Consider the following 21,253-nt stretch of genomic DNA (forward strand, 5'->3'; position numbering starts at 1 on the left):
GAGCCCAATATAGTCATAACCCTATAGCTGAGATAAAATACTTGGCAGGGCAAATTCCACATTTAAAGATGGGAAATCGCCTTACAAGACACTCACTGCGGAGTACCTGAAGAACATTGGCTCTGTCCCAAATGGCACCCTAAAACCTTGCAGTCTTCCTCAGAGACTGCACATTCATGATGTAATGTCGCTTTGACTGTCAGGTAAAAGTCTGCTGCGGAGCTTTCCTCAGTGTGGGCTCAACAGACGTGTGAATCGAGGGCACATAATGGCCACAAAAGGGAGCATTCTCGAGCACCCTTCTGAAAGCTAAAATGACGAAAGGGACACCCTACAGTCTCATGGGCTTAACAGACACACGAATGCAGTGGCCATTGTAAGTCTGTAAGACCACAAGTGCACATGAAGTGTTCCATTTGGGCCAGTGCCTTTGAAGCAACTGGTGCACCCTAATTGTAGATTCTACTGAAATTTCAAACAAATGAGTAAATGTTAGCAGATTTCAGACCATGCAAATATTTGGATTGAGTTATGTTGGGTTATCACATCATTCAGCCAAGGTCAGGTCTCCCGGCTCATGCCAGTCAGTGAGAGCTCTATGGGTCACACTAAATAGTGACCTGAAATACCTCGGGCTTCAGACTGGTTGGCTGATGTACAGGTCCAAAAAGCCATAGGATTATTTTTGAAAAGCCTAAAATCCAAACCTAAAAAATAATGTTAAATGTGTTATTTTTGCCATTTTTTGTTAAAGAACTTTAATCCATCTCAGAAACTGAGTGGACGAAAATCAGTCTATATAACACAAAAATATGGGCTTAAAATAAGGCATCGGCAACAAAATGCAAATAGATTTTACAGCAACAACATACAAAATAAGAAAGTGTAGAATGTCCTCATTAAAAGAAGTAAATGAACAGAACCTAAACCAGAGATGCACTTTGCTCCAGCCTTGGTTAAACACACTTGAAGCAGCCAATTATAATCTTTAGGACTACTTAAACTGCAGGCAGGAGTGTCTGGAGCAAGGTTGGACAGCTGTGAGCTAAACACAGAGGGATGGTTTTATCCATAACTACGAGTCACAGAACATAGCTTACTTCTTGTTGGTATGCTGAAAGGAGTCTGGACCGATGACTGGCTGGTCACTGCTGCTCCAGAGGTTTTCAGTCTCGAGGCACCCGCTTCCTCTTCTTCTGAACTAGAAATCACAACCAGAGATTTGTCTTTTGATGGCGAAGGGCTTCCAAAAATCTTCTGCACAGAGTCTGAACCAAAGACGAACTTTGGAGGAGAAACCACATTCTTGGTGCTTTGAGGTGTCTGATCCAGTTTAGGACTGCTTTCTTCAGAGAGTCCAGTACGTTCTTTTGTTGTTTCCTCAAGTACAGCAACTGCAGCCTTGCCACAAAGCATCTCCTGGGTGGAGGCAGGTACTCTTGCAGAAAACACGGTCAGTAGAGTGTCTTTTTCTAGTGCAGTCTTTGCCTCTTCGAAGATTTCACTGAAAGCATTTGCGGTTTCCTGCTGTTTAAATCGAACTGCCAGCTGTTCCACCTTGCCCTGCCCCTCAGCAAAATCAAAGGCACTCCAGATCCACGCTTTCTCGGCTCCTTTCATGGGCTCTAGCTTCATATTGGAAGCAATCCAATGGTTTGCACACAGTTTGAGGACCTGGTCTCGTCTCATCACAAGTCTAACACGCTTAGTTTCATAGTGCTGTAGTATTTTAAGGTCTCCTATACCTCGTTCCTTCCACTGATTGAGATCTTTATCGTAGCGGTATAATTTGGCCCGGTGACTGAAAAGGACTTGCTCATTCTCCTCTCCGGTTGAGACCTCAACAAGATCAGGCAGTGGCACAACAGGCTCAAAGTACTGACCATCTCGCTCTTCCTCCTGCGATGCTTCTTGCTCATCATCTGTGCCAACGGAAGCCTGGCTCTGGTTTAGCTTAGACGGGGACTTAGAGGGACTGAGAATAGGCTGAAAACAGAAACTAAACCCTGAGGATGACTCGCCAAAGCGGAATAAATTTTTAGCAACTGGATCTGGCTGCAAAGGAGTATCACGCACAGAGGAGCTGCCATAGCCCTTGTGCACTTCCTCATGCAAATCGTAATTATCCCATTCTAAAGTGTGTGCGGTGCCCTCAGAATCGAGCTTAACTACAACTGCAGAAGTACTATGACTTGTATCAGCACTTTCATCGTCCTTGTTTTGGGAAGTCAAGAATGATTTGAGGTCCTTAAGTCCAGATTTCATTTCTTCAGCTTTCTGTATAAGCTGGGCTGTTCTTCCAGTGTTTGTAAGCTTGTGAGGGGTCTGCAAGGGAATATCCAAAAGCAGTCGCTGACTCTCCTCAAATTTCAGCTTGAATTCTTCTGCAAGCTCAGGTGTTTTGAATTTTGCCGCAAGTTGTTCTAATTTGGCATCTCCATCTGAGAAGTCACTGGCCAACCACATCCAGGCTCGATCCGAGCCTGAGAGGGGCTTTAAGTTCATTGTGGTTGTGATCCAATGATTTGCACACACTTTCAACACCTGCTCTCTCCTCATAAGAACTCTCAGTCTCCCGTTCTGGTTATTCTTGAGCAGTTTTAGGTTGCCGACTCCTCTTTCTTTCCATTGGTTTGTTTCTGTATCAAATCTGAAGAGTTTGACACGCTGTGAATACAAGACTTTCTCATCTTCTTCACCTGTAACCAGGTCTACCTTCTCTGGCATCTGAACAACAGGCTCAAACTGAATATTGTCATTCTCCTCAGTTTTGTACATTTCATCATCTTGATCGACAGAGGTGTCGGCCTTGGGCCCAGGATAAAACCCTGTAAAGAGCTGCTCGCCAGCCCCTGCAAAGCCTTTGAAAGTGGGATCCTCCTGGCCAAACTGAAAACTGCCTTGTGACTTTGCCAAGTCAGCGAAACTAAAGGTGTTAGGCTTACCAGTAAAGAGGGGATTATTATCTTGACTATCAGAGTCTACAGGCTGTTCTGAGGAACTTGGGGCTGCCTCTTTTTCATTCTCTTTCTCTTTGTGATGCGCAGCAATATTTTTGAGGAGGTCAGATGCAGATCCATTTTGGGACTGTCCGTCTGATGGTTTTGCCTCAGATTCTGCAATGCCAAACTTAAATCCGCCAACAGGTGCCGGCATGGAAAACGCAAAACTGGAACTGCCTGATGACTTTTCAGCTTCAGTTGTGGAGGACTCAAACTTGAAGGTTTCTAAGGATGCCTTTTCCTTACTTGTGCCAAACTGAAAAGCAGGGCCTGGATTGAAATTGACTTTAAATCCTGTCGCAGCAGGTTGGCTGCTAGAACTACCAAAACTGAAGTTAAAAGAGGAACTTGATGGTGCAGCAGAGGTCTTGTTTTTCATATTTGGGTTTGCTGTCTGGCATGAAACACAATGACTAGATGAACCTTCATTTCTTACCAGGCAAGTGTCACAATCCCACTGACCAGCTTTTTTACCAAACATGGCAGCTAGCCCACCTTTCGATGCTGCATTAGTTTTTACAGTGCTGCAGGGGGCTTTGCAAGAAACACATTCAGTTGCCGAGGCATCATTCCTCACTAGGCAGGAGTCACAGTCCCACTGACCATCTTTCTTGGCAAACTGAGCACCAAATCCAGCGCCAAATGGGACTGCTGGAGCTGCTGACACTTTCTCTCGCTGTGGTGCATCCGCCTGACTTGTTTTCTTCTCAGCCTGAGCGCCAAAGCCAGCAGATGTCTCCACAGCACCAAATCCAGTGCCAATTGGGACTGCTGGAGCTGCTGACACTTTCTCTCGCTCTGGTGCATGAGCCTGACTTGTCTTCTTCTCAGCCTGAGCTCCAAAGCCAGTAGATTTGTCCACAGCACCAAATACAGTGCCAAATGGGACTGCTGGAGCTGCTGACACTTTCTCTTGCTGTGCGGCATCAGCCTGACTTATTTTCTTCTCAGCCTGAGCTCCAAAGCCAGCAGATGTCTCCACAGCATCGTTTGATCCAAACTTAAAAGAAACCGATCCAAACGTGAAGCCCTTTGAGCTGATATCAGTGCTGGTGGCACTTTTAGCAAAATCTCCAGAAAGTCCAAAAGAAAACAATTTAGCAGGAGGAGTCACAGGCCCAGAGCCTTTGGGTTCCTCTACAGGTTTGACTTGTGCTGTAGAAGGAGCTGCACTGTTGCAGGCCACGCATACCACAGACGTGGGAGCGTTTCTTACACAGCACACGTCACAGTCCCATTCACCCACCTTCTTGGAAAACAGGGTTTTGAGATCCACTTCTTTGGATGAAACCTGAGGCTTTGGAGTTTTGCTTTTCTTTTCAGTCTGTTGGCCTTGTGGGGATTCCGAAAGGAACTTTTGAGCTTCCTCAAATTTAACTTTAAACAGTGTTGCCTCGTCTGCTGTTTTAAAACGAATGGCCAACTGCTCTGTCTTTGGCATTTCATCTGCATAGTCCATAGCGTACCACACCCAGGATTTGTCAGATCCAGCATTTGGTTTGAGGACCATGTCAGTAGTGATATAGTGATTGGCGCAGATTTTCAGAACCTGCTCCCTCCTCATTAACAGACGAACTTTCCCGGAGCTTTTGTGTTTGAGGATTTTGATACTGCCAATGCCCCTCTCTTTCCATTCTTTAGTCTCGGAGTCGAATCGGAAGAGTTTTGCTCTCTTGCAGAACATCTCCTCCTCCTCCTCCTCACCAGTTTTCACGTCGACCTTATCAGGTAGAGGCACAATGGGCTCAAAATGAGGCCCATCCTCTTCTTCTTCCACATGGGTGCCATCATTGTCACTTTCACCACTTTTCTCTTCCCGAGCCTCTGAATTCCCTAAAGTTGTCTTGGTTCCACTTGTAAAGCTAAATCTTTGATCGGTGTTGCCAAAAATACTCATCTTGTTCGGAGCACCATCATTGAATGAAAATCCTGCTGCATTTTTACTCCCAAAGGTAAAGACTTCACTCTGGCTAGGCAACTGGTCTTGGGTCTGATGTTTTGGTTCTGGCGAAACCTCAGGTTTGGGAGGAATATCTGATGTCAGAAGTCCCAAGAGGCTTTCACTATTTTTAACTTGAGCAGAAGAGAAGGTGAAATCACCATCATTGGACTTGAAATTGGAGTTGAACTTGAATGCTGTTGAGGATGTTGTTGTTGGGCCGGCAGCTACTCCTCCAAAGTTGGGAACCTTAGCAGGTTCACCTGTGAACTGCGGCCCAAAACTCATTTTGGGGTCGACAGCCTTGCTTTCAGTGCTCCTGGTTGGCTGTGTGGATGTAACAGGACATGGCTTAGTAAAATATCCAGGCTCTGGCAACGTTGGATTGACTGTGGGCTGAGGAACATTGTGACCGTAATACTCCTCACTGTATGGGGAGAGTAAGGATGTAGCTGGTGACTCAAACCGGATGGGAGGACCGAAGACTTGCTCTTGAGGATACATGCATGCGGGTGTTGACTGGAGAGGTGGGGTATGTGTTGATTGTTGGTAGGCATACATATGCTGCTGTGGAGGAAGACGATTCATCCCATATACTGGGCCCTGCAGAGGCAAACAAACAATACTTTGAATTAGATTCTCTGCTTCATTACAGCAGGGTAGAATATTTTGTGTTTACATGAAAATCCCTCCAGTACCTTTGTTGGTGTAACATTTGCAGCAGTGCGTAGAAGATACTGTGAATTATATGCTGGAGACTGGTTGTAGTACACAGAGGGACCTGTAGTAGCAACTGAGACAAATAAAAGGAATGGTTAAGGCATGTCTCAACATGAAGTAAATATATAGTAGAAAAACCTGCACAAGCCTCATTGTTTCGCATAAACTACTGGGGGGAGGGGCACTTTGAGAACCACTAATATACACATACAATTTCACATTTCTAAAAGGACTGCTGATTTGGAGATGTCATTGAACTGACCAGTGAGAGGAACACCGTGGAATGTCTGCGCTGCAGGAAATGTTTCCTGAAGTCCTTCTGCAGCATAGTTGTCTCGATACATCCTATATGAGGATGCTGTGGCATCTGAAGAATTATGACGCAGGTCATGAACCTCATTCTGTGTGAGACAAAATAAAAACATTAATTCATAAATACATTTCCAAACACTCGTTTTCAGCTGGTACTACAGGGCATTTATTATAGCTTATTTTTAATTAATATTTTTGCCTTGTATGCCTTTATAAGGAGATCAGAGAAGGAGCAAGAGGGGCACAGGAGAGATAAAGACCTTGTGCTGGGACTGGAAGCTGTGTTAGATGCCAGAGCATTGCAGACAAGACCATTTAATTTAATATTCACTAATGTACTGTATTAATACAGCTTCACTGTATGAGAATTTACCCATACGATCCCCTTTGCCTGAAGTTGAAAGCTTGTTTAAATCACACTACATTAAATTCTCTGTGAAAAACTGCAACACGCTACTAGCAATATGCAGGTTTCAGGTTTTGGATCTAATTTTAAGAGCAAAAATCCTTTACACGCTGAAAATGTTTGGTGAAAATGATTACCAAACAAAGCAAGTTTATATTTTTTCTTTGTTCAGTGCGACTATTTTGATGTGATGTGCAGACAATAAAAATGAACAGAAAAGTAACTGTGCTTTTTAGCGCTTTAGCTAGAGTTGTCAAATGTAGCAGTACTGATACTAAGGTGATTCTGAAATTATACAAAAGTGCTGATACCAGTGAATGTATTTGCTAAATTTGAATATTTTTTAGAATTATCAACTCTGGTTGGTAAAAAGTAGGGCCCAAAGGGTCTTCTTTCCAAAAACACCACTCACCTAAAGGATTATTAGGAACACATACTAATACTGTGTTTGACCCCCTTTCGCCTTCAGAACTGCCTTAATTCTACGTGGCACTGATTCAACAAGGTGCTGAAAGCATTTTTTAGAAATGTTTGCCCATATTGATAGGATAGCATCTTGCAGTTGATGGAGATTTGTGGGATGCACATCCAGGGCACGAAGCTCTCGTTCCACCACATCCCAAAGATGCTCTATTGGGTTGAGATCTGGTGACTGTGGGGTACAGTGGCCATTTTAGTACAGTGAACTCATTGTCATGTTCAAGAAACCAATTTGAAATGATTCAAGCTTTGTGACATGGTGCATTATCCTGCTGCAAGTAGCCATCAGAGGATGGGTACATGGTGGTCATAAAGGGATGGACATGGTCAGAAACAATGCTCAGGTAGGCCGTGGCATTTAAACGATGCCTAATTGGCACTAAGGGGCCTAAAGTGTGCCAAGAAAACATCCCCCACACCATTACACCACCAGCTTGCACAGTGGTAACAAGGCATGATGGATCCATGTTCTCATTCTGTTTACGCCAAATGACTCTACCATCTGAATGTCTCAACAGAAATCATCAGAGACTCATCAGATCAGGCAACATTTTTCCGGTCTTCAACTGTCCAGTTTTGGTGAGCTCGTGCAAATTGTATGATGATATGTATGATGAGATGAGTGGTACCCGGTGGGGTCTTCTGCTGTTGTAGCCCATCCGACTCAAGGTTGTGCGTGTCACAAATTCTTTGCTGCATACCTCGGTTGTAACGAGTGGTTATTTCAGTCAAAGTTGCTCTTCTATCAGCTTGAATCAGTCGGCCCATTCTCCTCTGACCTCTAGCATCAACAAGGCATTTTCGCCCACAGGACTGCCACATACTGGATGTTTTTCCCTTTTCACACCATTCTTTGTAAACCCTAGAAATGGTTGTGCGTGAAAATCCCAGTAACTGAGCAGATTGTTATATACTCAGACTGGCCCGTCTGGCACCAACAACCATGCCATGCTCAAAATTGCTTAAATTACCTTTCTTTCCCATTCTGGCATTCAGTTTGGCGTTCAGGAGATTCTCTTAACCAGGACCACACCCCTAAATGCATTGAAGCAACTGCCATGTGATTGGTTGATTAGATAATTGCATTAATGAGAAATTGAACAGGTGTTCCTAATAATCCTTTAGGTGAGTGTAGACCCCCCTGAGGAACAGCTCCACTCGTTCTCTACTATAGGAAAGGAAGAATTGTATAAACTTGTTAAATCATCTAAACCAACAACATGTATGTTAGACCCTATACCATCTAAGCTCCTAAAAGAGGTGCTTCCAGAAGTCATAGATCCTCTTCTGACTATTATTAATTCCTCATTGTCATTAGGATATGTCCCTAAAACCTTCAAACTGGCTGTTATTAAGCCTCTCATCAAAAAACCACAACTTGACCCCAAAGAACTAGTTATAGACCAATCTCAAATCTTTCTTTTCTATCCAAGATACTAGAAAAGGTGGTATCCTCACAATTATATTCCTTCTTAGAGAACAATGGTATCTGTGAGGATTTCCAGTCAGGATTTAGACCGTATCATAGTACTGAGACTGCTCTCCTTAGAGTTACAAATGATCTGCTCTTATCATCTGATCGTGGGTGTATCTCTCTATTAGTTTTATTGGACCTTAGTGCTGCATTTGCACACAATTGACCACAACATTCTTTTGCATAGACTTGAATACTTTGTTGGCATCAGTGGAAGTGCATTAGCATGGTTTAAATCGTACTTATATGACCGCCATCAGTTCGTAGCAGTGAATGAAGATGTATCCTATCGATCACAAGTGCAGTATGGAGTACCTCAAGGCTCAGTACTAGGGCCGCTACTCTTCATGCTTTATAATTTTACCCTTGGGAGATATCAAGAAACATGGTGTTAGCTTTCATTGTTATGCTGATGATACTCAGCTCTATATTTCTTCACGGAAAAACTAATTTAAAAAAACAATTTGAAAAACTAATGGATTGCATAGTCGATATAAAAAACTGGATGACGAGTAATTTCTTACTGCTAAATTCTGAAAAAACAGAGGTGTTAATTATAGGACCTAAAAACTCTGCTTGTAATAACCTAGAACACTGTCTAAGACTTGATGGTTGCTCTGTCAATTCTTCGTCATCAGTTAGGAACCTAGGTGTGCCATTTGATCGCAATCTTTCCTTAGAAAGCCATGTTTCTAGCATTTGTAAAACTGCATTTTTCCATCTCAAAAATATATCTAAATTACGGCCTATGCTCTCAATGTCAAATGCAGAAATGTTAATCCATGCATTTATGACCTCAAGGTTAGATTATTGTAATGCTTTATTGGGTGGTTGTTCTGCATGCTCAGTAAACAAACTACAGCTAGTCCAAAATGCAGCAGCAAGAGTTCTTACTAGAACCAGGAAGTATGACCATATTAGCCCGGTCCTGTCAACACTGCACTGGCTCCCTATCAAACATCGTATAGATTTTAAAATATTGCTTATTACTTATAAAGCCCTGAATGGTTTAGCACCTCAGTATTTGAATGAGCTCCTGTTACATTATAATCCTCCACGTCCGCTACGTTCTCAAAACTCAGGCAATTTGATAATACCTAGAATATCAAAATCAACTGCGGGCGGCAGATCCTTTTCCTATTTGGCGCCTAAACTCTGGAATAACCTACCTAACATTGTTCGGGAGGCAGACACACTCTTGCAGTTTAAATCTAGATTAAAGACCCATCTCTTTAACCTGGCTTACACATAACATACTAATATGTTTTTAATATCCAAATCCGTTAAAGGATTTTTAGGCTGCATTAATCAGGTAAACTGGAACTGGGAACACTTCCCATAACACCCGATGTACCGTATTTTCCGGACTATAAGTCGCACTTTTTTTCATAGTTTGGCTGGTCCTGCGACTTAAAGTCAGGTGCGACTTATTTATCAAAATTAATTTGACATGAACCAAGAAAAAATGAACCAAGAGAAAACATTACCGTCTGCAGCCGCGAGAGGGCGCTAGGGGTGTAACGATTCACTCGTTTTCTCGATGCATCGATTAAAAACCCTGTCGATTCATATGCATCGATCTTGAAACATGATTTTAGAATCGTGAATCGCCGATCTTGGACAGTAATAGATTCAAAATTCTAAGAATCGAATGAATCCCGATTTCTATAGCGATTCAATGCTTTCAAAATGTATACATATTAAATTACTACATGCACGAATTAATGGAGACCTTGAAGAGTGTTCGTGAATCGTGCCTCTTATCTGTCCTTCACGCGCTCCACTGTTTACCGCCTAACTAGACTGTCGCAGGATTGCGCTCGCGCTCCGTTTGTCTCTGACGCAGCTGACGTGTGATCTATAGGACTCGTGGCCAGTAATGCTAACATGAAGTAGTTTTACTTTTCTGTAGTTTGTCAATGGCTCTCTGCATCTTACCGACGGAGTTACCGGAGCCGTCGACAGCTGTATTTATTGCATGGACGGAGCAGAAATGTAAGTGTCTAAATCATACGCACAGTTCCACTGAATGATAAATGTTTTTAAACAATGCGGATGAACCGAATATACGAAGGAAACTTTTAAAATTAACCACAGCATTAACAACGACCTTGAAATAAGAGCACGAGATTTATCTGATAATATGCATGAAAGTAGCCTAGCGTTTGTTTCATTAGCAAACAGACATCTGGCGCGTTTTCGCTCAGAATCATTCGCTGATGGAGAGGAAAAGTTAAATTGAGATGAGGACGTTTTCACACTGAAAGAGAAGCGATCTCGCTCTCATAGACGTGCCAGGCTATATCTGCAGCTAAACTGAATAAAAGCAGAATGAACTGATGAAACTAAAAAAAAAACACAAACAATTTATGAATGATGCAGTACTAATTGACATTTAGTACAGTACAGAAACTATAAAGTATATTTTCTACCTTATTCTGTGCAGAAAATTTAAATAATTGCTAATTAGTGAAGTGAAGTGAAGTGACATTCAGCCAAGTATGGTGACCCATACTCAGAATTTGTGCTCTGCATTTAACCCATCCGAAATGCACACACACAGAGCAGTGAACACACACACACACACACACACACACTGTGAGCACACACCCGGAGCAGTGGGCAGCCATTTATGCTGCGGCGCCCGGGGAGCAGTTGGGGGTTCGATGCCTTGCTCAAGGGCACCTAAGTCGTGGTATTGAAGTAAATGTAGCCTAGTACATAAAACAATCATAAAATTGCCATTAGGAAAAAAATATCGATTACAAATGATTGATTATTGTCCAGCAGAGTGTATTTGATTTATTACAGCTAATTAAAAGTAATTAAAAAAAGAAGAATTTCTTGTAAAAAAAATAAATAATAATAATTATAATTATTATTAATATTATATAGGCTACATACATAAAATGATTGTATTTGTCATTTCTGTCACTTCTGAAATTATGGCTACGCCCCTGGTGTGACAAAATGTTAGCTTATACATAATATTCTTTAAGCTCTTTTTTAAAAACTTGGCTTACATACATTTTTACGTATGCCATGTCGCATCATTAAACTATCATTTAACAATGGACAAAAGTTTTTTTTTTTATAACCTATGGTTCTCTAAACATAAATGCTACTGTTATTTGCCCACTGACTAAGCATTTAAATAATTTAGTAGAAGCATTTAAATAATCCCATGAATGCACTTAAAGAATGCAGAATCGAATCGTTATAATCGAATCGAATCGAATTTAATTGTGAATCGAATCTAATTGAATCGTTCTGAATTTGCAAAAATCATTCTTGAATCGAAAACCTATGAATCGTAATCGAATCAAAGCCTTGCCAAAGATTCACAGCCCTAGAGGGCGCTCTAAGCTGCTCATTGCTCCTGTAGTCTACACTGAGCAGCATAGAGCGCCCTCTCGCGGCTGGAGACGGTAATGTTTTCTCTTGGTTCTTAAATGCGACTTATAGTCCAGTGCGACTTATATAAGTTGTTTTCCTCGTCATGACGTATTTTTGGACTGATGCGACTTATACTCAGGTGCGACTTATAGTCCGAAAAATACGGAACTTGCTACATCATTAGAAGAATGGCATCTACGCTAATATTAGTCTGTTTCTCTCTTATTCCGAGGTCACCGTAGCGACCAGATCCAGTCTGTATCCAGATCAGAGGGTCACTGCAGTCACCCGGATCCAGTACGTATCCAGACCAGATGGTGGATCAGCACCTAGAAAGGACCTCTACATCCCTGAAAGACAGCGGAGACCAGGACAACTAGAGCCCTAGATACAGATCCCCTGTAAAGACCTTGTCTCAGAGGAGCACCAGGACAAGACCACAGGAAACAGATGATTCTTCTGCACAATCTGACTTTGCTGCAGCCTGGAATTGAACTACTGGTTTCGTCTGGTCAGAGGAGAACTGGCCCCCCAACTGAGCCTGGTTTCTCCCAAGGTTTTTTTCTCCATTCTGTCACCGATGGAGTTTCGGTTCCTTGCCGCTGTCGCCTCTGGCTTGCTTAGTTGGGGACACTTCATCTACAGCGATATCGTTGACTTGATTGCAAATAAATGCACAGACACTATTTAACTGAACAGAGATGCCCTCACTGAATCCAATGATGAACTGCCTTTAACTATCATTTTGCATTATTGACACTGTTTTCCTAATGAATGTTGTTCAGTTGCTTTGACGCAATGTATTTTGTTTAAAGCGCTATATAAATAAAGGTGACTTGACCAACATAAGGTCTAACATTTAAAGGGGTCATATGATGCGATTTCAAGTTTTCCTTTCTCTTTGGAGTGTTACAAGCCGTTTGTGAATAAATTACATCCGTCAAGTAGCAAAAACTAAAGTCTCAAATCCAGAGATATTCTTAATAAAAGGTTTTTTGTTTTTTATACCTTAAAGGTCCCGTGACATTGATTATTTCCTTTTCTTTAAATGCTTTTTAATGTTTCCTTTAGTGTACTTATATTGTTAGTATGATTTTTACATTTAAAATTTAGAAATAAAAATCATTTTTTATATCCTGATATTAGCCCTCTGGCTTGAATGCTCTGTTTGAAGGGGCGTGTCTGCTGTGAGACTCCGAGGAAACCACAACTGTTGTGATTGGCTGACATCTTTGCATTTGAAATGCGTATTACATGTGGACCCCTCTCAAATATAAATTTATATTTACTATTACAGCTGTCGAATTATTTTTTCGATCTTGTCCCATCACATGAAAGGCTGCAGTGATGAGCATTGAGTAGACAGAGTCTGTTTATCGCGTGAATGCAGCGATCTCGTCATTATTGCAACACGTTTTCTCTCACAAAATGCTTTCACCACATCTAACAGCAAACACATGAATACAGTAAGAGCTTTGTTGTGCAGCATAACAGCGTCATTCATTGTAACGGCAGTTTGGGCAAGAGTGCAGATAATATATACTCGCGATGTGTGACAGCTCCGGAAAAAAAGGGAGCGTTCTTTGATCGCTCTCTGTAGTTAAATCACAATTTAAATAACAGATTTGTTTCATGCTACTAAGAGAAACAACGTGAAGTTGATCGTTTAGACACTGGCTTGATTCACTGATGCATAAACAGTATTAAACGATTTAGAAAGAAAGTCTGTGTGAACTTGAATAATTAGCTACACATCAGAAATCACTGATCACAGATCAGGCATTAATGAACACTGTTACTCACTGTTTGTGCCGGTGCTGTCGAATCCATATCATAAAAGTCTGTTTGTAACGCCTGTGCTGATATTGCGACTGAATTATATGTAAATATTTGGGCGGGCAAAGCAGAGAAAGGGGAGGTAACATTTCTCTTTACAACATCACAAAGAGGAGATTCCAGATCAGCCCGTTTGAGCTTCCATCTTCTCAAAGGCAGAGAAAGATAGCAAAATCTCGATTTACACCGATTACAATTTCTAGAAACTTGGGGACCAAATACAGGCTAGGGGAACTCATATTAATGTTAAAAAAACTCAGGAAGTGAAATTTTCATGTCATAGGACCTTTAAATTGCATAAACATTTCATTACACCAAATAGGCAAAATAATGTTCTTTTTAGCAACATCATATGACCCCTTTTAAACTTGTTGTTTTTTCTTCCAATAAGCACTAAATTCACAAAGCATTTGTGTCAATGGATCAGTAAAATGGATATCTCTGTTGACTCTCAATCTCAGCTGAAGCTCGTGTGTGTTAGTGTATGCTCTCCAGTGACATGCAAACATCCTTCAGTCTGTCTGGCTCTGAACTAGACTACAGCGTAGAGCTGAAGATCTTTGCCCGAACCCGACAGGACCCGATGGGACCCGACAGGTTCGGTCGGGTTTGGGCTTAATTTAGATCATCTTACGCGGGCTCGGGCTTGCGCTCCGGTTTGCGAGGTAACGAGTGGTCATGTGATGTGTTTCGATTAGCGCGAGAAAGATGCGAAAATGTTTGCTGAATAGGTGTAACGGAGGCTTGCCTCTGGCAATTACGTTTTGGTTGCACCAGCAACTAAAGCAATGTGTGGAAATATGGTCAAAACATTTCCACACTTCACTTTTTTCATGTTTATAATGAGAATAATGAGTGAATAATGACGCAGCATCAGTGAGCGCAGGAACGCGCTGAAGCCATATACAGTGGATTCAATCATTTTCCTCCACAAAAACATGTAGGATTAGCCTAATCGCTGTGAGTAAAGGTTTTTCAAATGATAATTAAATTGAGTCTTAAATGCATAATGTGGACAGAGTATTTACGCTAATGCATTATTATTAATGCTTGGCATTATTCTTCTATTAAATGTCAGCTGCTAGTGGCGAAGCGAATCTTAATTTCGTTACTGCCAAATACCAATCTTAATTTAAAATTTATCTTAATTTAATTTGTTAAAAAAAAAAGACTATTTATAGGCTAAAGGAGACTATGTCTATTTAGAGTGCTGAGATGTTACAGAGGACTTATTTTATTTGTTTATTCCAACTTCCAAGTGGTCTAGTCTACGGTAGTTATTAATAAATTATGTTAAAACATGTATAAATGACTCATTCTTGACAAAGGCAAAAGAGGTGTGTGTGTGCGCACATTTAAATAACGTCTGGCTGTAAACGGGTTTGGGCTTTTAAACAGCTGTCAATCAAAATGTACTTGACAGGCTCGGGCCGAAACCTGTCGGGCTTAACTTTTAAGGCCCGATTACAGCTCTAGTACAGCGCTCTCATAATTCTCTGCTGAAAAAAAAACACTGTCTCTATGAGCTCATTCAATTAAAATCTCAAAAGTTATAAATAAAAATAAGCTTCCATGATAAAATCACATTAAAATAATGGCCAGAATGTAAATTCACACTGTGGAAAAGCAAAAGCAAAGAACGAACTGATTCTTCTGCAGTCTGTTGATGTTGGACTGACCTTCAAGGCCTCGACCTGCTGGCATAACATCTGCAGCAGTGACTTCTGGTCCTCCACCCAGTGAGGTGGTGTTTTGGGGGAGAACTGCAGGAGGGAGATGGAGACTATCAGCAACAATAAACAGCACACAGAATTTGAGCAGAAACAGCAGAACCAAACATACCACAGATCTTTTGGTTGGTGACGTGACACTCTTGGATGAGGAAGGAGTGGAGAATTTAATATGTCCTTCAGTGGGCTGACCCGGACTGGATGTCACAGGATAGTCCAGCTGATCTTCATCCACCACACCAACAAGCTGCTGGTTGACCTCGTTCAACAAATCCATCACCTCCTCCATCGATACAGGTAACTTCACAAAAACACATACAGACACGCCAAAGATTTATGTCACAATACTATTATAACTCTTTCTGATTACAATACAAAGTACAATTACAGATGTGGCTGAAAATAGCCACTGACACGACGTGGTTCTGCACAAGGTTCTTTATTTTTCTCCCACCTCACAAACCCCGCCAAACCTACACACCGGAAAAACAGTCTTCCCATCCGGTCACGTAGACTCTCGCGATAATACATTCCCTCGCACATGAAGTTAACAATCTCACTCTCTTCTTTAAATAAAAAAAATGAACGGGTGATTTTGACATAAAACATTGTCACACAAAAAAATGATTTTCAGAACACAGTAACATTTAAGTGAGTTTGCGTATTTAAATAAAAAAAACTGTACCCAGATAGATGCTCAAAGGACCAGATTTTACAGTTTCCATACACCCTCATACAGCGCTTTAAGAAGCATAAGAGAGGAAGCACCTTTTTTCGTCAAACAGTCTGCAAGTTGTGACTTGGCTTTAGACCAACGCACTTCTTTGATTTTGTTAGCATGTATGAGCTCTTTGACACCACTTATTTCTAATCTTAGTCTCTTCTCTGTGACCTGTTTTGTAGACTTAAGAGCGTCAAACAGGGAATGGTTATCAGTAACACAGATAAGAGGAAGAGCATTAAGATCAGCTTTACCAGTAGTGAGCTCAGAGTAGAGCATAGCCAAGAACATAGCATTGTCAATACCATCTGACATAGCAAGGGTTTCTCCTGCCAGTGTGCTTCTTACCACACGTCTGATTTTCTTAGATTGCCAAAACAGTGGAGAGAACTTTCCTGTTTTTTCCATGAGGGCAATTAGAGCCCCACCCTGTGTACCTCCATCTGGAAGATTGCCCAGTGAAGCATCACTGAATACCACCAAACTCAAATCATCACTGTTGCCCAAGTATTGAAACTTAAGTGTTACCTTCTCTGACTTAAGTTTACGGATCACTCTGTTCACTTCATGTATGGACTGAACAGTAGCATTCTTAATGTTGGATGCTAGGCTACATGTGTCAAACATAACATCTGGTCTTGTTTGTTTAGCAACCCACAGAGCCTGTCCTATTTTGGATCTGAGTTGTTCTCTTTCTTTCTCATTTAGTGGGGCCTCTCTCTGTACAGCACGTGTTGCCTGTAAGTGAACTGGTTGTAGGTTTTCAATATAACTGTGCTGATGCACCTGCACTACACCACCCACAGTAGCAATGTTCATCCCCACATATGAAAAACTCTCATGCTCTTCACGACCCACGTGAAATGCAGATTTAAGTACAGGGATGACATTAGTTACAAAATGCTCTGAACCTGCCCAAAAAAAATCATCCAGAGGGAAGCATCTGCAAGTCCATACACACATTTCTTTAGTTTCCACAACACATTGTCCACGCTCGCTTCTGGTGGGGGACGAATGTAAATGTCTCTTGAGAGTTCCATTCCCTGCAAAAAAGCAGACTTAATATCCATAGAATTCACTTGCCATTTGTTTTGACAAATAACAGCTAACAGCAGCCTGAGTGACTCTGATGCACATGTGGGAGAATCTTTTTGTAATTCATGCATATTGACTTCTTCAAAACCTCTCGCCACAAGGCGGGCTTTGGGAACAATACCACTAGAAGTTTCCTTTAACGTACAGACCCATCTAGTAGAGATACATTTCTGACCTTTGTCTGTGACTTCTTCGTAAACATTATTATTTTGCCAGTTTTCAATCTCTTGCTGTTTAGCAGCATCAAAAGAGATGTCTTTGGTAATAAGTACATCACCATCGGTGTTCTCACATTCAGTGAGAAGATCAACTTGTGACATGTCTAAAGCTTCCTTTTGACCCTCGCTGCCATTTGGTTCAAGATACTGCACATTGTACCAGTTTCTATATTGCCCTTTTGCTTTCCCTGCTCTGCCTAAAACTCTGGCAGTGTGTTTAGTACCATCATCTCTGTTTGTAAATATCACTGTCTGACCTGTTCTCAGTTTGACTCCAGTGGAACCCACTGTATTAGTAGCATCCCTCTCTGTCTCATTAGTTTGTCTCACATCTTCTCTATCATCTGTTTCTGTGTTTTCAGGGATTTGTACTTCTCTATTAACAGTCATTTCATCATCTGAATTCTCTGACACATCAGTGTGTATTACATTTTCTTTTTCTTTACTATTTTCAGGGATATCAGGTAGTACAGGTGTATCCTCATCCTGTGCATTAACTTTATTCAGCCTGGACTGGTGTACTCTGACAAGGATACCACCATGTCTGACAAACACTACAGAGCCATCTTGACCGATTACTACAGCAGGACCTGTCCACTCTGTACTGTCTGCTCGTTTGAAGTACACTCTGTCTCCTGTCTCATACTTTTCATCTGTAGGCCTGAGCTGCTTTCGTAAAGCTCTTTTTATTCTTTCTGAGCATTCCACCTCTGTGAATGCTCTTCTGGAAGCATGCAATGCTGCTAGGTGCTGTACTCTAGTACTCATAGAAGTGCCTTCTAGAGCAGGTAGTTTATTAACCAAAACGGAGGGAAGATTAGGATTGTGACCAAACACCAGCTGGTGTGAACTATAACCATGCACATTGATCATACTGTTTTTGGCCATTAGAGCCCAGTCTAGAGCAATCTGCCAGCCACACCCGTTTTCCCTTTTCACTTTCAGGAGGATCTCAGTCAGAGTCATGTTGTGTCTCTCCAGCAGCCCGTTGCTCCAAGGACTGTATGCCGCTGTAGTCTTCATCTCAATGTTGAATTTTTCTGCCATCTCTCTTATCTCCTCATTGTTGAACTCGCCACCGTTGTCAGTGTATATCCTATTTGGGGCACCATGAACACTTATCCACGAGTGAATGAAAGAGTTGACAATCTCAGAGGCTTTCTTTGTTCTCACAATGTTTCCAGCGCTGAAGCGTGTGAAATGGTCGATGATGTGGAGGTACCATATGCCAGGTTCCAGCTCATGTAAATCCATTGCCACCGTCTCATTGTACTCTGAGGCTAAAGGCAAACCAACAGCAGGCCTGGGCTTGGTCCTGCTATATCTTTGACATACCTCACAGTTACGGATGATCACAGCCGGTCTGCAGAGGCATGGCCAAACTGCTTGTGAAGCTTCAGGAGAACTTTACGCTTCTCTTTTGTAGACATCTCTGCTGTGATGACAAGGACTTCACTTTCATTGGTGTCTACTTCAGTATTACCATCTCTAATGTCGACACAGTAGTGTCCCGAACTAGTGAGCTCAAGAGGCACTGGTTGCTTGAACATGACAACTTTGTCATTCTCCATGTCTAAAACAGTTCCTGCTCTCTTTAGAGCCATTTTGCTCAGCAGTAAAGGAATATCAACAGGAACAACTTCCGTTTCAATGTGACATTTTGTTGGTCCGATTTTAGCGGGAAGCTTTACCTTTCTGTTGGAGTGTACCACCGGACCATCACCAAATCTGAAAGGTCTGCAGCTTGAAGATTCTGTTTGCATCAGTTTGTTTATTTGGCTTTGGCTCAGGTCTTTCATGTAACTATCCAGCCACTTTTCACCACAAACAGTACGTGTGCATGCTGTGTCAATGATAGCTGATCCCAGTGATTCAGTTAGGAAGATCTCAGAGTCCGTCATAACTTTTGTAAACAGTGTAATGTTACACTCTTCGACATTTTCATCTTCTGCTAGCCTAACTTCATTTCTCCGATGAGGACAGTCTTTGGCCCAATGGTACGTGCTCTGACAAATTACGCATTTTGTTCGCTTACCATATTTGTCGAGTGGGTTTGTACCTTGCTGTGGCTGCCACTGTCTGCTCTGTGACTGGCTGTTGTTCCGTCTGAATTTACCCGGTGGCCTCTGCTCCGTGAAAAACGCCGCATCTTGAGTCTCGCTGCCTCCGCTTGCTCCACTGGTTTTTCCTCCGAAAATCCGTTTTAACGCTGACTTCATGGATGCGAATGTTAAATCCGTGCACGCTGTAAGTACTAGCTGCCTACTCTTCTCTTCAAGACAAGCCGTGTCCAGTAGTTTAAACGCTAACACAGCGTCAGGCAGGGTCATGTTGTACTTCATGCGGTTGTATCTCTGCTCAAAGTCTATGATGTAGTCTGCCATGGACATCGCGCTGTCTTTGGAAATCGAGTCGAAATGAGAGTACGCTTCATAAGCGCGGTATTTTTCTTCTCTCAATAATACGGAGTCCAGCTTAGCTAGCAAGGTTTCCATACCATTGTCTTCGTTCAGATCGCTCGCGGGTATTTCCAAAGCGGTCTCTCTGGCTCGCCCCTCGAGCCCCAACACCACCGCGAGTGCCTGCATCTTCTTGTCCAAATCCGTAACAAGTTTCCAAATACTAATTTCATTTTTCCAGCACTCATATGGTCTGGCTTGGAAACCATGGCTTGGTACTCTATAGTTGGAAACCATCCTCTGCTACCATGAAAATAGCCACTGACACGACGTGGTTCTGCACAAGGTTCTTTATTTTTCTCCCACCTCACAAACCCCGCCAAACCTACACACCGGAAAAACAGTCTTCCCATCCGGTCACGTAGACTCTCGCGATAATACATTCCCTCGCACATGAAGTTAACAGTGGCCATTAAGAATGCACATTTGTTCTAGTGGCAGCACACAACTAGTCGAGCATGATCAGCTGGAGCTCTTTCAGATTTATTAAATCATTGGTGTGCTTCACACAGTATCCCCAGGTGGCACGAGGAACATCATTCGCAGTTACACACAGACCAGATCTACAAAAGAGTTTAGTGAGGTTTATGAGATTAAAGTCATAATATTTTGAGAAAATCTAAATTACGAGAATAATATGGTAGCCATATTGTAGAGAATAAAGTCATAGCAATACAATACTAAATTCATTGTATTTAAAGAATAAAGTCAAGGCAGTATATTGCTTGAATCACATTAATATAAAAACTTCACCACCTAAGCTAGTCTACTACTCCACAAAACACATCTGTGACGTTCAACCTTTCATTCTTCACATGTTTTTAATTCAAAACAGCATTAACCTATTTTCTGAGGCACATAACATTACTATTCACAAGCTGTTTTATTTGCTGTATAATAAATGACTGGAATTAACATTTCACATCTTCAAATCTATACAGTGGGGAAAACATTTATTTGATCCCCTACGGAGTATGCCCACTTAGAAAGAAATTAAAAGATCTGTAATTTTTCACGTACAGAGAAAGAATATCACCCAAACCCCCCCATAATGGAAGCGAAGCGACGCGGTGCGATGCGCTCGTTTTTTCCAGGCGCGTCCGCTCCGCATCGAGTTAAAAACATCTCAACTTTTCAGAATGCTGCAAGCGCACCGCGGGTCATGTGACAAGAACTAACCAATCAGCTCCATCCTTTCCCGTAACAACGTTGAAAGCTCAGCCAAGATGAAAGGAACAGCTGATCATAGCTGTATATGAATTGCCATTTTGAAATAAATTTAGTAGCGGAGCTACTGAAAGCGATATTTTGTGCTGCAAATCCATTTATCCTTTGCTGAAATGTCCGCGTCTTCATGGAGAGAGCAGGTCATGGTTGCTTAGCAACGGCAGAAGGAGAAAGCGGCGCGCCTAGCGTTTTCCACGCGTTATTAGGCGCGATATGTGAACAGCCCCTTATTCAATCA

At 41.9% G+C, this 21,253-nt stretch overlaps 1 protein-coding gene across 5 annotated transcripts in view; it reads right to left on the reverse strand.

Annotated features, from left to right (window-relative positions):
* ranbp2 (RAN binding protein 2) overlaps positions 1-21,253 on the reverse strand; it is a 213,404-nt gene that overhangs the window by 14,795 nt on the left and 177,356 nt on the right. The window contains exons 15-21 of one of the 5 annotated variants that reach the window (XM_059547031.1): positions 15,408-15,596; positions 15,245-15,328; positions 5,924-6,062; positions 5,640-5,734; positions 1,286-5,544; positions 1,101-1,201; positions 630-707 (exon numbers count right to left, since the gene is read on the reverse strand). In XM_059547031.1, coding sequence (XP_059403014.1) covers positions 630-707; positions 1,101-1,201; positions 1,286-5,544; positions 5,640-5,734; positions 5,924-6,062; positions 15,245-15,328; positions 15,408-15,596 — 4,945 coding nt within the window. Of the gene's footprint in view, positions 1-629; positions 708-1,100; positions 5,545-5,639; positions 5,735-5,923; positions 6,063-15,244; positions 15,329-15,407; positions 15,597-21,253 lie in introns of all 5 variants that reach the window. The other 4 variants (XM_059547032.1, XM_059547029.1, XM_059547033.1 and 1 more) reach the window with 4 other exon arrangements.

The sequence above is a fragment of the Carassius carassius genome, unplaced genomic scaffold (assembly GCF_963082965.1).
Source record: "Carassius carassius unplaced genomic scaffold, fCarCar2.1 SCAFFOLD_58, whole genome shotgun sequence".
NCBI lineage: Eukaryota > Metazoa > Chordata > Actinopteri > Cypriniformes > Cyprinidae > Carassius > Carassius carassius.